This window comes from Manacus vitellinus, unplaced genomic scaffold, assembly GCF_001715985.3.
Source record: "Manacus vitellinus isolate BGI_N305 unplaced genomic scaffold, ASM171598v3 scaffold_4_pilon, whole genome shotgun sequence".
Taxonomy (NCBI): Eukaryota; Metazoa; Chordata; class Aves; order Passeriformes; family Pipridae; genus Manacus; species Manacus vitellinus.
This window is the reverse complement of record NW_021940604.1, coordinates 17,816,590-17,834,018: the sequence shown is the minus strand read 5'-3', so window position 1 is coordinate 17,834,018 and position 17,429 is coordinate 17,816,590. Positions and strand designations below refer to the sequence as shown.

The 17,429-nt window shown below is 36.1% G+C and overlaps 1 protein-coding gene across 1 annotated transcript in view; it reads right to left on the bottom strand.

Annotated features, from left to right (window-relative positions):
* MAN1A1 (mannosidase alpha class 1A member 1) overlaps window positions 1-16,951 on the bottom strand; it is a 107,748-nt gene extending 90,797 nt beyond the window's left edge. The window contains exons 1-2 of the mRNA XM_029962794.1: window positions 16,855-16,951; window positions 6,545-6,660 (exon numbers count right to left, since the gene is read on the bottom strand). Coding sequence (XP_029818654.1) covers window positions 6,545-6,660; window positions 16,855-16,951 — 213 coding nt within the window. The remainder of the gene's footprint in view (window positions 1-6,544; window positions 6,661-16,854) is intronic.
* Window positions 16,952-17,429: the final 478 nt, after the last annotated feature.

Sequence of the window (17,429 nt, the reverse complement as noted above, 5' to 3'; positions counted from 1 at the left end):
GAATTTAATATCAAAAGCACTGTTCAGACAACAACTGTCAGCTGGGCTCTCCTGAAGCCTTTTGCCTATTGGACTCCTTCAGCTTCCCAAAAATCTCTTTCCTTAAAGTCTTCCTCTCCATAATGCATAGACCAAGATAAAAACAATTTCCGTCTGTGTTTTCTTATGGGAAGTCACCCTCATTTATGAACACATTTGAAATACCACTTGATTTTTTTTATCCATTGTGAGCTTCCACCTGGTACTCACCAGCACTGGTTATTTGTTCTGCCATTCATAATTCAATTGGAGAAAATACTGTCTGCTCTTTACACAGATGAATATATTCCCAATAATCAGGCCACCTTAATTTATATTTGATAAAGAGCTTACTCTCTTAGTTTTTACAAAGATAATAAAAAAATAACATCACAAATCTTACCAAATAATTTGTTTTGGTCTTATTTATTGCACAGATTCTTTCCAAAACTTTCTTTCCTTCAGTTCTCCTGTTCTTGTACTACCAAGAGTGCATAGAACTTCAGTCACCTCATCTGCATTTCCACCTATTGCTCCTGCACACAAGGAATACAGTGACTCCCCCCAAGCACACACACCATACTGTACCATGGCAAGCAGCCCATATCCCACAGTTTAACAACCTGTGCAAGAGAACACCGGGGCCCTACACTGAGCAATGCTGAATAATGTATATAATTCTAGACTAAAAAGTGGACACAAAGGACCCACATTTCCTGTGAAATGAGATGAACTTGTAATTATTATTACTATTAAATAATAGTATTCCCCTGGTGAAGCACAAAGGTTAGGAACAGCAACAAATCTTAGCATTTTCAAGTAGTCCAGGAAGTATGATAGAGCCATAGAGAGTACTACAATAGCTCATTTTCAGCTACTGTAATTAAATAAGATTTTAATTACTTGCAATTGTGGGGAAAAAAGTTTCATTCATATTCCACAAATGAAATTTACTGGCAGCTTGCTAAAATATTCAGTTCCCAAAGACATGGGAAACAATTTTAGCAACCTTATTATTGCAAGTGTCAAAGCCTGGTTATTGCATAACGTGGTATTTAACCTTGCTCACGTCCCCGTATGGCAAACTGCAAGACCTTCAACAGGCATAAAAATAAAGTGCTACTGAAGGCATTAATGAACTCTAGCAGCAAAAGAACTGCATTTAGTAATAAAGTTGCAAGATCTCCTTTTAGCCCATCAAAATAAGTTCTTACACAGAAGCAAAGCAAAATCAAATCACACTGAAGTCTATAATTTAGTGTACTAGCAAGTTATGCTGCAAACTAGTAATCAAATAGTCCCAAAAACAAAACAACTATATTCAACTGCTGGTTTTCTTAAGATATCTCATAGACCCTCATAGACATACATGTAGTTGAAGTTCATTGACTCACACCTCCCACACAATGTTTTTTTTTTTTTTAATAGGAAAGCTATTCTGTTCCGAATTGTTGTATTAAGAAACATTCTGATTTTCTCACTAGAAGAGAAAAACCCACCAAGAGTAAAGCACCAAAAAACCAACTGCCTTCAAGTAAGAACACTAGGTTGTGGACTGCTAAGTATAATTACAAGTCAACCATAATACCTACAGTTTGAAAGTAGCATGCCTTTGATTTGTAAATGAAGTTTGAAATATGCAAACTGGGTTCGAAATGTCTGCCCTGTTACTGACTGCCACACCACAGATAGATGTGAGCCAATGATAAATGCTGGAAGCATTAATAACTAGATGCAAATAATATTTGCTATTCTTGATCTTGGAAAAGGAGTATGTTGACCTATATATGACAGTAGAGAAAAAGCCATAACTTGAAGTTTCTATTTTTTTGCAGTTCTTTTCCAGCTCCCAAAATAGTAGACATATCACTCACAAAACTTTCACGTTGCATGAAGCTGCTGACAAAACTTCCTTAGTAGATACCCAAACTTTCAGAGCTAGGCTCAAAGATGAAAATCAGAACTGTTAAGTTAGCCTTCAAGATTTAAAGTGGCTTATAAAATCAGATATGGTGACTGACCCCTGTAAACAGCTTTCCTTAAGAGCTTTGGCAGGACACAATACTGAAGGTATCTCCACCTTTTTATTCATTCCCTTCTCTATATGCAGTTCCTCAACTCATTAGCATCTTTCTGCAAGAGGAAATAATGAAATGCTCTTCATACTTTGCCTATTTTCCTCTTATCCCAATAAGTGCATGGCTTTCTGCTCCATACCTTGTTCCCATTCTGATCCTGTTTGGCTACATTTACATCACACAGTTGATCAGCAGGTCGAGCCCTGTCCCATGTACCATTTGATTGTTAGCACCTTCTGATCTGGTTTGGGCCTGTGTTGTTACAGCCAATGTCCAGATATGCTTTAGGACACCATGTAGGCCAAGGACTGCTCCTAGTATGAAGTACGGGCAAGAGTGCCATTTTGCAGGGAAGGAGTTTAAGAGGGCTGAAGAAGAGGGGGACAGATGACTTAGTCACTCATCCTAATGATGCTGTGGAGTATCTGGGTGTAGAAGTGACAAGTCATCAATTCCAATACTTAACAACTCCCAACCCTTCACTGCTGTGCCATGTGGCTCAGCTCCTGCACCACTTCCCCCCGACAGCAGACCTCTTCATTTGCCTATTAAGATCCCTCTTCCTATCTCTATTCCCAAGTATGGATTCAGTGAGGTTCAGCCCTTGTGTTGCAGAGACTGATAGCTTTTTCCTCCCCAGTGTGAAGCACAAGTTGGGGGGTGGTACAAAAACTCTTTCAGAAAGCTATGAATGCTCTGTGTGTGTGTGCAGATTCTGAAGCAAATGATAAAAAATAAGGGCAGAGAAGCACGTAGCAGTGTGTAGCTGTAGCTAGGAAACAGCCAAGCTCCCTAGAGATCCCATGAAAGACTGGCTCCTTTTTCCTCCGTTCTAATGTGTTGATATACAACCCAGCCCAGTGCAGCCTTGGGCTGTGTGTGAGCACTGCGAAAGGGCATGTGAGCAGCAGCATGCATGGGGAGGTCAGAACAAATCCTTAGCTATATTAATTAGAAGAGCAAAGATAAATCCCCCAGGGAGATGAAGTGCTTTAACAGAAAACAGAGCACACATTCATGGTGCAAGAGCATGGATTTAGCCACTGTAAAGGCCAACTTTTTCCAAAGGTATGTCTAAATCTCTTAAAACATTGACAGAATCAGAAAATGTAACTTAATGCCTGAAGGAACGGCTCAGTTTGGCTGAAAATTCAGCAAGGTGTCAAATACAAAAAATTTCAGCAGTATGAACAGAAAAACAGCTCCAAGCATTGCAACATGGATATCTCAGTTATAAAATCACAGGGCTACCAGCTATAGCTATAACGAAAATACCCTAAGCATGTTATACTCCAAAAGGGGAAGCTTCCAAACACATCCACTCACAAGCTTACTAAAATGCACAAGTTTGCTGAGAAAGGTATCATTTACTTTTCTAGAATTTTCCTTCAGGATCAAAACCTATTTTCAGAAATGTAAATAAGAGTAACCCTGACATCCAATTCATTGAATTGTGGGACTGAAATCTAACACATAAAGAGATGATGACATTTCCCATTGTCATCTTTATTCCATAAATGCTTTCATGTGGATAAACTAGTGCCTACTTTACAAAGTGACATTAGGAAACTTTTATGATCAAGTGATGAGAATCTGAGTGTTGGCCAAATAATTCAACATGTACAATGAGTATCTTATAGAGTTTGAAACAGTTCCCTTTATCCAGCTGCATTGACATGGAACACAGAGAAAAGATTCTGCTACAGACTACAGTCACAGCTATTTTTGTAAAGAACAATTTAACATGTAAAATACATAGTTCTAAGAATAAATGGAGAAAAAAGCTAATCCTATTTATGCAAATAAAGCCCAAATATGCCTCCCCAAAACCTGATTAAGCAGTCACTGTCCAGGAAATAACCAGAAACATTAAACACAAGTTTATACTATTCACAAGAAATAACCATTAAGGATATGTTAGTGTGTCAGTTTTTAAAAACAAATCACTTTCATGAGACAAAGGTTTCTAAAACAGAAGCATGTAAGAGTGTACAAAACATTAATGCAGAAAATGCTGAGCAATGCCTGATACATGAAAAATGCTTAAACACAAAAGGCCCTCCTGTTCTTTAAACAGTAAGATACAAATACAAAACAGCATTTAAAACCAGAACTTATATTTAAAGTGAAAAACTAAAGAAGAGTGAAAGTTGAGTAGCTTCCGACAGTCCAGTCACTAAACAACTGCACAACCTTTATTGAAGTTAGTGTTGCAGTTATTTATTTTCATTTCCTTTTTCCAGTTTGGGAAAATTAATCTACTCGCTGTTGATGCCAATGTAAAATTCAATCCTATATGATTATGAAGCATTATGAGAATAATTTTGTGAGGTGTCAAACTCAAGACAGCTATTTACAAGAATATCAGGAACAAGATACTGTTATTGATGCATATCAGTATTATCTATGAAGTAGCTTTGGTAAATCTGCTTGATTGCTGCATTGATCAACCAATGCAATACAGGATTTCAAACATTTTGGAAGACTTCATAGCTTAAAAACATGACTGAGAAAAAATAAATGCATTAACAAGAGGAGCTGAAATTGTAGGCAATACCATCCATAAGATTCCAGTATGACATATAGCAAGATTTATGTACCCACAAAGATTTTTGTGGTAATAACATAAATCACTCTACAACACTACAATATTTCTCCAAGTAGAGCTCAGCTCATCCTTTAAAATGGAATTTGCTATTTTCTATGTTGTTTTGTTCTTAGATTTTTAAACATCTTAATAATGCCAAGCTAATAAGGCAGGAATTTAGTATTATAAAAATTCTTTTAGAAAAAAAAATTATGCACAAAATAAAGTTAGCATGTCATTTAGGCTTCTGACACTACTCAGAAGCACTGTTTAATATCCTCTATTTACATTACACATGTAAATATAAATGCACACTAAATTACTGCTTATATAAACGATGTAATATCCACTCTTATTAACTCCTTCTTAAAATGATAATTAATTCTGAAGCATGTAAGAGAAGCTAATTAATCCTGGCTTTTGCACTACCTATTAGAAAGAGTACTTTGTTTTCAGAAAGTGTTTCTAACATTACACACATCAACAATAAGAGCTTTTAAGTGCTCTGTACACTATGCCTACAATGCTTTCTTACTTTATTACACTGATCAACAGAGGTACTCTATCAGCTCTCTATACCCAGAAATTACAATAAGTCCTCTGGCCCACAAAAGAATAAAAAGAAAAAAAGACCAAACCCAGGACTTATCAGTTTAACTGATGTTTTTCAGAGGTTCTTGCCTGTTCAGGGCCTTTCTAGAATAAAAGCTTCAATAATGAACTTTGCTCTCAGCTTCATATTTGCCAGTTAATAGAGTGATTTGTACTTGCAGTTGTGAAGACCTGGTGCTTCATAAGACTAAAGCAGCTCAGTTGGGCCAGTAGTTCAGCCTAACTCATGGGATTCAACTTCACTGGAATAGACAAAGGAACCTAAGTAGTATGTATGGCGTGTAGCTTCCATCAACGCTGTCTCCGTACAATCCTAAACATCCACTGGTCAGATTATGTGACCAATACGTCTGTTCTAGAACAAGCAGCAATCACAAGTATTGAGGCCATGTTGCTGAGAACACAGCTGCGATGGGCAGGGCATGTCTCCAGGATGAAGGACCACCGCCTCCCTAAGATCTTGCTTTATGGTGAACTTGCCACCGGCTGCTGCAAGAGAGGAGCCCCAAAGAGAAGATACAAGGACTCCCTGAAACAACATCTCAGCCTTGGCCATATTGATCAACATAACTGGTCTACTCTGGCCTCAAATAGGGAGGCCTGGAGACACACCATCTATAACGTTGCTGCTTCCTTTGAGAACACACGCAGGATACTCTTGAGGAGAAAAGACAACACAGAAAGAATCGTGTCTTGCAGAATATACCACCTAAGGAGTCTTTCTGCTGTGCCTTTTGCAACCAGACGTGCCTGTCTCGTATTGGCCTTTTTAGCCACCAGCATGCTTGTAACAAATGTGGGTAGAGACCTTTCCCAAATCTTCGTTCGCGAAGCCCAGCCATGATGATGAGCTTTCTCTAAACACAAGTCAAATTTGTGGAAGATTTCACAAAGTGAAAATGAACAGTGTTTACATAACAAAAAAATTAATGCTTGAAGTGTCTGGATTCTACTATCCAAAAAAGCTGAAAAGGCTGTTGTTTACTTTACAATGGTAAATACTCTATTTCCTTTTTCCTTCCTTCAGTCCAGCTTGCTGCCTGCCATCTACCTAAATCTCTTAGATTGAAAAAGAGTATACAAGCAGAACAGTAAGTTTCTTACTTATGTTTCAGCTTTTTGCCTTGCTTTGTCTATCAATGATCTAAATTCTGTAGCCTTGTATCATGCTTTTAATATTAGAATCCAGTCCTCAACTGGTCCCTGGAGACTAAACAGAGCATTAAATGTTAATCAGAACACTACTTACCACATTGAAATCCAAGTTTTTTTCAACCCACTCCTTGGCTTCCTTGAATTCCTCTTTCATTTCCATGATGTACAGTGTATCAAGGGCATCCACTATTGTTGCTCCTTGTATGTTACCTGAAATACACGAAGAGCCATGATTTATTTACTTTCCAACAGAAGACTTTTCAGTTAGATCTAATTAATTTAAATTTATTATAATTTCAAAATCCAAGCTTAATCCAAATAAAAATTGGGTGTATAAGCATTCAAGTGGTAACTAGTAATTCACAGCTTTAACTTTGATTCTCATGCCACAACACAACATCATAATATTTTTCTTCCACTAATGAAGTTTTGAAGAGCGGTTCTGATGCACTGCATTTTCAGCCATAATTTTGCATTTTTAAACACTGATGGAACAGTTCAATGTAAAGTAAAATTAATAAAATAACTTAATAAATCTCAATAATGGAGAAATTACTGATTTTCCAGTTTGGAGTGAAAAAAAATCAGTTACATTTTTTGTTTTTATTCTCAGTAATATACATAAAACTTTAAGAAGCTGGTAAGTACTGATCGCATTTCAGTTAAGAAAGCCCTTTAAGAAGTATCCTCTCTGAAAAACAATTTTTCTGATACTGTGCACCACCATGTAACCTGCACAATATAGAACTGGGGGAGGCAAAGGGCAAACTTGCACAGCTGGATTTCTCAGTTGAGGAGAGACCGAAAGACACTGGTTTTCTAAGTAAGTTCTGGTGGTTTGCATAAGTGGCATCCTTCTATCTCTGGTATGGAGATGGCCAAGAGCTAGCCTTCACCTAACACTGCAAGATGAAATATCATCAGTATGTTTGCTCTGGGATGGATTAAATGTTCATGATCTTGTAGTGAAAGGTTAATGTGAAGGGTGGGGGAGAAAATACACTCAAACTACTTTCCCACTGGTTCCTTCAAATTTATGATGATCATTCCAAATCACCACTTTTGTCTAAGCAGAGTTTCAGTTCCTATTTACTCAACAGTGTCAAAAATTCAATTTTAACCACTCTACTAAAATTTATATTTATGAACTTGGCTCCTGCAGCTTTCATTATGAATGGAAACCATTGTTATGATATACTTTAGAGAGGACTCTGATACAGAAGCAAACATTCAGAATTACAAAATAATTTAGGTTGCAAGCAACAGAGAAAATAATTAGGTCCAATTCCTCTCCTTCACAGCAGGGTTAATGAATAACAAGACAGTAGCTACAATTAACTTTAAAGAACTTGATTATCATCTTGTCTCTTGAAACACTGGATGAAAAAGCAAACTTAATTTTATAAACTTATCAAATATCATAATTCAATTTTTCATATTTAAGAAAGTAATCTAATATTTCAGTCAATTCTTGTGTTTACTGCCATCATGAGTTTCTGCTTCCACGTGAAACAGTGAGGTGATTGGACAGCTCCATATAGCAGGACTGACATCACTTTCTTAACTTAAGCTTCCACATAGAAAATAATTTTCCATTTCTACCATACTAAACAAAATAATACTTAAGATTATTGTAACAGTTACTTGCTACATTTAACAGAATCAGATGCTTTCTGTATTTTAGCAGCTGCTTATACCATCCTTTTTGGAATATCACTTTCCTACTTTGAAGGAATTAATCTATATGTTTTCCTCCAGATATTCCACTAATAAAACTGGAGCATACTTTGGTAAGAACAACATCATATCTCCCCAGAGCTCAGTTGGAGCTTGGCTGCCCTTCTCTCATATTAAAGGAAAAGTATTCCTTTAAACTTGGCTAAGCAACTTAAATTTTTCCTGAGTTCATGAGAAAGCGAGAGTGACTGTGAAAAACTGCTGGAGGACATCTGCTCCACAACAAAAACAACTCCTAGAGAACTTTTACATCTGAGCTCTACTTATGGAAAAATCATCTGTAACCTGATTTGCTTGAGTGGATTGCGATAGGTGCACCGTGCAATGACATTCGCTGTGTTAATCCTCTTGTAATACAGCTAACACCACCACTAAACAGTTGAGCTTTCAATTTTGAGGATTAGTGCTTGAGCTGCAACTCACTACTAAGTCAGAAAAAAAGGAGGAGAAAATAAGGAGAAACCTTATTGAGAAATTACCCTTGGAGTCACCCCTTACTATGATTTCCACCCACTCCCCCCGAATCTGGCCTATATGGCCTGCCTAGAGCACAGACCTCTCCTTGCAGGCAGGTAAACAGATAATGCTAGAATCTCAAGTACATCTTTATTTAAAATAACTTTTGCTGTTATTCTGAAAGCTCCAGAAAACAGAAAAAAACAATTAATGTGACAATTAGTCAAGTTTGTCTCAAACAGCTGTACTTCAAAATTCTTGATAAAAGACAAAAGAACACAGAATGATTTTTTAAAGTGTCGGTTTAGAGGCCAGAATTATGACTTGTGAATATTTGCAGTTTACACTAAGTCAGCCAACAGCATAATCTAAACATAAGAGTATTATGGAAATTGTGATGCTGAACATTAATAACCAGTCAAACGGGTAGGGGGGAAGGAAGGCAAAGAAGTTAAATGAACATTTCTTATTATACAATAAGATCAAATACATCACAAGCCTATATAAGTGATGTTTCTCAAAGCACAGCGCATAAATTATTAAATATAGTTATCATTCCTATTAGTTCCTGTACAACATTCCCAAGGAATTACATGGCAGTCTACAAGAGGCAAAGTTTGTTGCTAGGCAATTACAGTACACACTCACATGACACTCAATATTTCGACAGGAGGACTGTTTTGCTATACACCTACAGTACTGATTACAAATTTGACAAATGGTGAGCACTGCATTACAGAAAGTGCCAGCAAAGTTGTGGTCACCATGGTAGAATTTCATAGTTGCCCTAGGCAGGAAGAAGATATCACAAGCAAGACCTGGACCAAATTCATACACCTCAGGTAAATACACGTCTTGCAGATAATACCAAAAAAAGGTATACTCAAGGTAGAGAAAACAAACTTGAAACTCATAAAACATGAGCTCAAAGTGAGTAATTTAGATGATAAAAGAGATAACCAGATGTACAAGCGTACCAAAGTGAAACATTTTCAGTCTCTACCAAAACCTCCAGACCAAGAACTCATATATGCTCCATTTTACTTCTTTTGTTAAACCTTTGCTGTGCTCTCTCCTCTTTACTAACAGTATCATTTACTCCATGTGTGTGATTAATAGAAAACACATAAACTAGTCTACAACCTAGTTAACCAAAGACAATGCAAAAAAAAAATCAGTCAAAATGAAACTTCCAGTGGACTATCTAGAAACACCTACAGAGATTCTTTTCCAGTTTAACACTTAAAATCTTAAGCAGTGATCTGGAAGAAAACAAAAAGAACATATTGCTAACAAGATTTGTGGACTATTAACCAAGATGGCTTATCACTCAGCATTTTAGAATAGTGTGATATGAAGCACTGAGCAGTCTAGATCTGCTCTAGTAATGCAGAGTTGGTCCATTTAAATAGTACGCTTTTTAATATCTAACAATGCAAATGTGTGTGCATGCAAATAAAAAAAGAGTTTACATTAGCAAATTGAGTAGCATCTCAGGGGTGGGTAGGAATAGCAGAATAAAAAAAATTATCAGAGGAGGAATAACTTTTTATGAGTTTCCAGGGTGACATTGCAGAGAGAACTGCTGTGGATGTGAATGACAACCTTATTAGCACAGCTCTGTGTCTGAGCTTATGTGGCCATATGGTTTAAGAACCACAGCTGGCTTATAGCCAAACACTTTGGAGAGTGTGACAAAAATAAGTTTTTATTTGTCTAGCCTAGACTTTTGGACATGGTTTATATTTTGGCCAGAAGAGTCCAAAACAGAATAGTGCCAGCATGTCAGAATCAATGCATACTGCTGCACTTAATAGTTTGTTTACAATTTCCCTCCTATCCCTTTTATACCAAGATTGGTTCTCCAGAAGATGCACATTCCTCTTCAGTAAATAAATTTTGAGATACATATACATCTATATATACACACACACACATTTATATATATGCATGAAACAGATGCATATATATATATATGTTTGAAATAGATGAAGATTTGTGATCTGCAAGGATATCATACAGAACATAACAGGAAAGTTTCAGACATGTTCTAATACACTCTCTGTAAGAGGATGGAAGCCAGGCCCCTTACTCTTCTCAAGTTCTACTGTTTTTCTTTTGCTGACTCTGTGTCATATTTTGAATGGAAGGAAACTGTGACAAAACACATGACAAAAATGGAAGATAAGGAAAGATGAACTATGAAGTGGCCTGAGGTCATGCTATACATCAGGTCCCTGACCTACAATAGTTCACCTTCCAACAGGCATCATAAGCTAGGAGTTTTTATTCTTGCATGACTGTAGAAGACAGATAGAAAAGACAAGTAGAATGCTGATTTTTTCTTCCAGAAAAACAGTATGAAAATTAATATAGGACATTAATATTTGTAATTTTTTAATGTGACAGAAATTCAAGCAAATACAAAAAATAACAGCTAACCCTTCATATAAAGTGAAAATGTTCCAAGAAGTTTCCTCTATTATTGTCAGAAGAACTGCTCTTTAGGGCTATTTTGTATTTCTATGGAAAAGAAAATTTTATACATAGTTGTACTTGAATTACACTCAGCTCCACCCTGTTCTTATACTCTTCACTATTTTCAGCCAGTGAGGTAAACTTTTTTGTCACCTTCCAGTTATTCTAAGTTGGAGAAGCTCAGTCAAAATAGATGTATACTATACAGTCTCTTTCCAGTCTGCCATTTCAGATACAAAATTCCAGCCCAAACCCCAGAAATTAGCTGTCACAACTTTTTTCTTAATCTGGCAGTAATAACACTTTTGATTTTCTTAACATAGTAAGACTATGTTAAATCATAGTAACATAGTAATGTTACTTTGTAACATTAAACATGCAAATTAAAAAAATCAAGCCTGCATCCAATTCTTTTTCAGCTCTATATGCATATACATTGTACATTACCAAATCCGAACTATATTATTCTCAACATATTCAAGAATACATATAGGTTTGACTAAAGTAACATTTTGTTTTGAGTTGTAGGTTTCTTGGAGCATTGTTTCAAAAGCTGACTCAGATCTTAAAACAGTGTTTTCCTTTATTTAAAGTTCATTGAAAAGGTTCCTATCCAATATCATTAGCAATTTAAAGTGTCGAGAGTGATTAATTATTAAAGTGTGCTATGCCAAAACATGAAACTCTTACTCAAATACTGGCAAACCCTCAGCAATAATAACATTTCTTATTTCAGTGACTATTACCAGCTGGTAAGAGTGGGAAAAGAAACAATAAGTTCAATTTTTGACAGATCTGGCTTTCCATGTGTAACATGAAACAATACTGTGCTATTTCTAGAACATTCTTCTAATCTCTAGTATTTTATACATTTCTGCATTTGAGAGCCAGCTCTAATATCTTTGTATTTGATAGAGCTTGATTAATTTTTCCTTCATAGCTAATCTCTCTGTTTTCTGTGGAAGCTTTTGGCATCTACCCATGCATGGTACCCATGCAGCTCAGCCACATTTTGTTATGGACTACCTTCTTTTGTTTGAACATGCCTCCCAGTGATTTGGTATTTCCACCCCTTACAAAGGGTATCATTCCCCACAAGGAACAATAAATCCTTTTTCATCCCACCTATGCCACTTTTTATGGACTTCCATATATTGTTCTGGAAAGTTTTCAACCTTTACCACTTACTATGAGTTCAAGTGTTCCACTTCCATGTATTAACTTAGAATTATATCTCCCATTTCACTAAGTGCCAGTTAAAATTAGGAATGTTAGTTCTCATTTGCTAAGTGCAGTTATCATCTGTTGGGAAATCCTTCTGGGTTTGTGGAACTGCTTGCAGTTTGCCTTATTTGCACTGTCAAACTTCACTCTGGTCATTCGATTTTTCAGTACTGTGAAATTAAATTAGTTAAATTTGAGAGTGTGACCTCAGCAGCTACAGATCCCTGTGAGAGGCTAGAAATAAGTCTGAAAAATGCCTTCTGAAAATCTAAAAAGACAATAAATGCATCTTTGTCAAGTAACTTGATCTCTTCTCACAAATGCTGTGTTGAGTCATTTATCCACATATCTGCTAATGTTATTCTTTACACAAGTTTCTATTAATTTAGTTGAGATAGATGGCAGGCTTACTTCCAAAATTAAGACCACATATCAGAATACAAAATTTCAAGGAATCCAGTAGGAACAGTGAAGATTGGGGTGGGGGGAAGATGTTGAAGCACAATTAATTGTCTAGAGCTATATTAACAAACTTACAGTCTAAAGATACACATTGTTATACATTGCAAGACAGTTTTGAATATAACTTTTGGCAGGCTTTAAAAATCTTCATACATCTCAGTGCTCCATAACAGAAACTACAAAAGAACCACTCCAAATTGGGAGAAGCAGGACTTTGGTTTTGCAGATTGTATTTATTAATGCCTCCCTTTTCCCCTCCAGAAAAGGTCCTTTTTCCCTTGCAGAGACTAATTATACTATGCCCACAAGTTACAATATTATTAAACTGGCAATACTGCACATGAAACACAGTTACAGACAATTAAAAAAGCCCTTCAGTAACAGTCACTTAAGTGCAGAAAACACTTCTAGAAAGAGCTCTTTGTTAGTGCAGCAACACTCATTAGTTTTAAAATTAATACAGAAGGTCTGGAAAGGAATAGCTCCTGGGCTAGGGGCTAGTGGTAGAGTGCTGTGAAAAAAATTGGCAAAATTGTGATTTCACCACTTTCACACTAGGAAGGTAGATTAATAAATGTCTACTTTAGCAATCATTGTTAACAGTAATCTGAAACTTTCAAGGTTAAAGTACTAAAAATTAACAGCATTTACTCAGGGCCTATTTTCTACTGGGTATATTCAGAGAATGATTACTACTCACAGCAGAAGCCATAGCAGTATAGGAGACATGCCCTGTTTTGCTGATGCACAGGTAGGGTGCAAAGAGGTGCTAAGCTATTCCAATTTATTTGATTAACCTAGAAATAGTTGTATGCTTCAGGGAATTTAACTAATAAGAACGACACAGAGACAATAACTAATGATTTTTTGTTTCTGCTTTTTCAAAGGGTTGTTACAACATGGTAAGAGACTGTGACAAATAAAAAGGAAATAAAAACAGTATATGGATGTGCTGAAAAGACATTGCAATGGTCAGAGGCATGTATGTGGTTTTGGTTTCAAAGAGAAATGTTTCAGTTTACATATGTTTCCGTGTTTCTCTAAAGGTATATTATTCTTAGTGTGAACACATGAGACAACTTCTGCTCATAACATGAATACATCTACACTCTATCAGTCCAAAGACTCTCTCAACTTATCAAATACACCCTCCACACACACTGCTCGCAGATTACCAGCAGGATTGAGGCAGGTCCTTGTCTTCAAAAGTTGTTTTCATGGCCAGGGACTAGGACAAATAAAATGTCGTTTCCAGGTTCAACAAGAAGTTCTCAGCTACAGAATAGCTCTACTAATATTAATTTGTATGGAGTAGTAAAGAAGGGTTCTTTTTCTTCCCCCGAGATCAGAACCACCACTTGTCCCTATCCTTTGTCCCATCAGCATCCCATTGGCCATTTTCCCCTTTTCCTAGCCTAAGTACAGTGTTAGTATAGTTGCCAAATTCATGACGGTACATCTATGTTTAATTACACCTCTCAAAAGCCATCTTATTTTTGTATTTCAGAGGAACACATCATGACTTGCCTTCAAGACACAATCATTGTTATAATCCATCTACAAAATGGCTTATCATTACAGAAAGGAGTGATGCATTTATACTTTCAAAAATAAGCTTAGAAGCAGTATCATTTGAAAACAACTCCCCCCTTCTGTGTCAGGAGAGCTGTACTTGCAACATATGCAACATAAAGCATCACACAGCACTGGAATCTGCCGTTCCTCACAGTGAGGTACTAAAACTCTGTCCCATAACAGACACTCCTATTATATGCAAAGCAACATAACTGCAGCAATTAATTCATAGAAGGAGAGGTGTTTAAAATTAAACAGCTGGATAATGAAATATGCTCTATCTTACTGAGACAATCAGAAACTTGTATTTTTGAAAAATTGAGACCTGGTAGCAAGACAATCATGACAAATTGGAGATAGTTATGACATATGACAGTGAACTGAAGGTCTTGATTCTGAAGATTATGAGGAAATTCACAGGACACAGAGCTGAACTTATTCTCAAACAATTCAATTCAGAATTATGTTAAAAGTAGTAAACCATTTGTAATCTCTCTCTTCTTTTTTTTTTAATAAGAAACAGAAACAAGGGAGATAAGGAAACTTGTCTGTCCTTTCACAAGGAAAAAAACCAAAATGCAAACTGATCACCCTTTTCTCTTATTGTTTTATGAAAAAGAAGGTATTCTATTTGTCAAATTCAAACATGAAGGTACAGATCAGATCCAATCATCCCAGGAAACTCAGAGAAATGAGATTTTGTTTCTAAAAACAAAAGGAAATTATGGATTTGGGAAAGGGTACTTATGAGACAGACCTGCTTGCAGATATGTTGCTCTTTGGTATTCTGTAAAGTTATTCAGCAGAAAGAGACCTGCTTGCTCATTTTGATTTGTCACCAAGATCAATAAGAGTGAAGATGTTTCTAAGAAAAACTCCTCAGCAATAAGATCTTATACTAAATGACCATGACGAGAAAGTGATCTGCATTTAAACTGACTCTGGCTCTTACTCCTTTAAGTGCAGTTTTACTTTCACAGTGAATTGTGCCTGCAGTGCCTTAAACTGATACAACATCCACAGAAATCCTGCTTAAGAATTTCACAAGTCAATATATCTACAGCTTTTTCTGTGATTCCATGAAATATTATTGAACCTTAGAAATTTTTATACCACTTCTGGTTCTAACTGAAACTACATTAAGTGTTACAATTTTCAGGAAATTATGTGCCATTTTGTTGTCCTCCAAGAAAACAGGATTGCATTAAATAGTTCCTCAAGTGATTTAAACTGCACAAGTCACCTGAAGAAAATAAATAATTTTAGTTAATTTAATAAAACAGAAGGAAACAGAAGCATAACTGAACCCTGAAGTTCTCCCAGAGTATTCTGGTTTCAAGCGCTCAATTCAGGTCTGAGGTCCAATAACTAACTAGATAATAATTACTTTGTAGCAGCTTTGATGTTATCTCGGGTAGACAAGCTGTGCAGCAAGATCAATATAGATGTTGCATTTTCAAAATAATTTCTGTAATCACAACTGCTGTCTCTTAGCAACTTCCAAATATAGTTGAGGATTTGATAAGTGCTCTATTTAGATCGTTTCAGGAAATGTTTCTACTTCAAACTATCTTTTCAAAAAATTCAACAAAGTTAATTCTTGTTAAAATCAAAATTATGTATTGATTTTGTCTCAGTTATAGAAATTTGTTAATTTTTCAGCTTTCTGTTTGGAAAACAGAAGCCATTTGAATACAAAAATTGATGTTAAACAGTTTAATTCTTCATTTTTCTGCAAAACTGATGATGACACTTCAGGGGACTGCTTTCTTACACTTCCTCAGAATGCTGATGCTCTCCAGATATTTATCCAGCCATATGTCCCACACTGGAAAAGTCTTGTCTCTTTACAGTAGATTTCTGCAGTGATTTTTGTGCCTCTCCTACTAGAACTTTTCAGCCCCATATTTGTTCTACACTGATAACAACCTGGCTGTTATTTAGTATTAGCTGTACAACACTTAGAGGAGCAAATAATGGTTATATTAATGAAAGAGAAAGCCTGGTAAGGGAATCTGACTGATATAGATTTAAAAGGTTTTTTTAAGGGATGGAAATAAATTCCTGAAAACTGCAGACAGCTTTGGCCACCTTCAGGACTGTAGAGAGCACTGTTTGCTCCTTGTACAGGATTTCTTTCTTGGAGTTTTTGTTCCCTGCTTATTGAATGTAGCGTCAATGAGTTCCACTCCACATGAAAAGTTTAAGACAGGGCAGTATTTAATGCAACAAAACTATATCTTTATCATGCAGCAATGCCATGCTCCATTGATTCTCATTCAGATAGGAATCTATAAAAGTCACAGAAAGCATCATCCTCATTTACTGTTACTTTTTATACATAACAAAAGCAACAAACATCATGCTGCATGACAGAGAGCAGAAAGAAAACATGTTTATCACCTATAAGCTTTTCAGCTGATTTACTGTTTTATGCTAACGTCACTAAGCACAAAAATACACTCTACTCACCAAATAAATTGCTTGAATGTCCTTGCTTAGATATGGGTTTCAGTTCATTTAATCCCCATGCGTAACGCTTATAATTATCCCAGGCGTGCTTCATCATCTGTAGGGAAACGAAAGCAGGATTATAATGTTGATTTAGGAAGAAGCCACAGCAAATACCAACTTGAGAATATTCTCAGTATTAAACACATTTAATTCAATTCTTAACCAAATTCCTGTTGTATGCACTATAACTATGAAATACTCAGTACAGAATAACAGTGGCACTGTTTTCCAGGGGGCAGTGGGATGGTTACTATAAGAATTCCATGACTGTCCACTTCTACTGTTATCTGCAAGCTTATGGTCAAGACAGTCAAGAAATAATTAGTTTTTTAGGAAGGGAATTCATTGTGTCATATATCAATTCAATTAAGATTTTATTTCCCTTAAGCACACACCTCTGAAACTGAGGGAACTAATATTTTTAAAGAAGCTTTTTTTCTCCTGGAGGAGGAATTTTTAAGGTCAAAATTAAGCTCACAGTAGTTTTCAGATTCTGACAGAGACTTGCTTGCATAAAACTAGCTGGCTCAAGC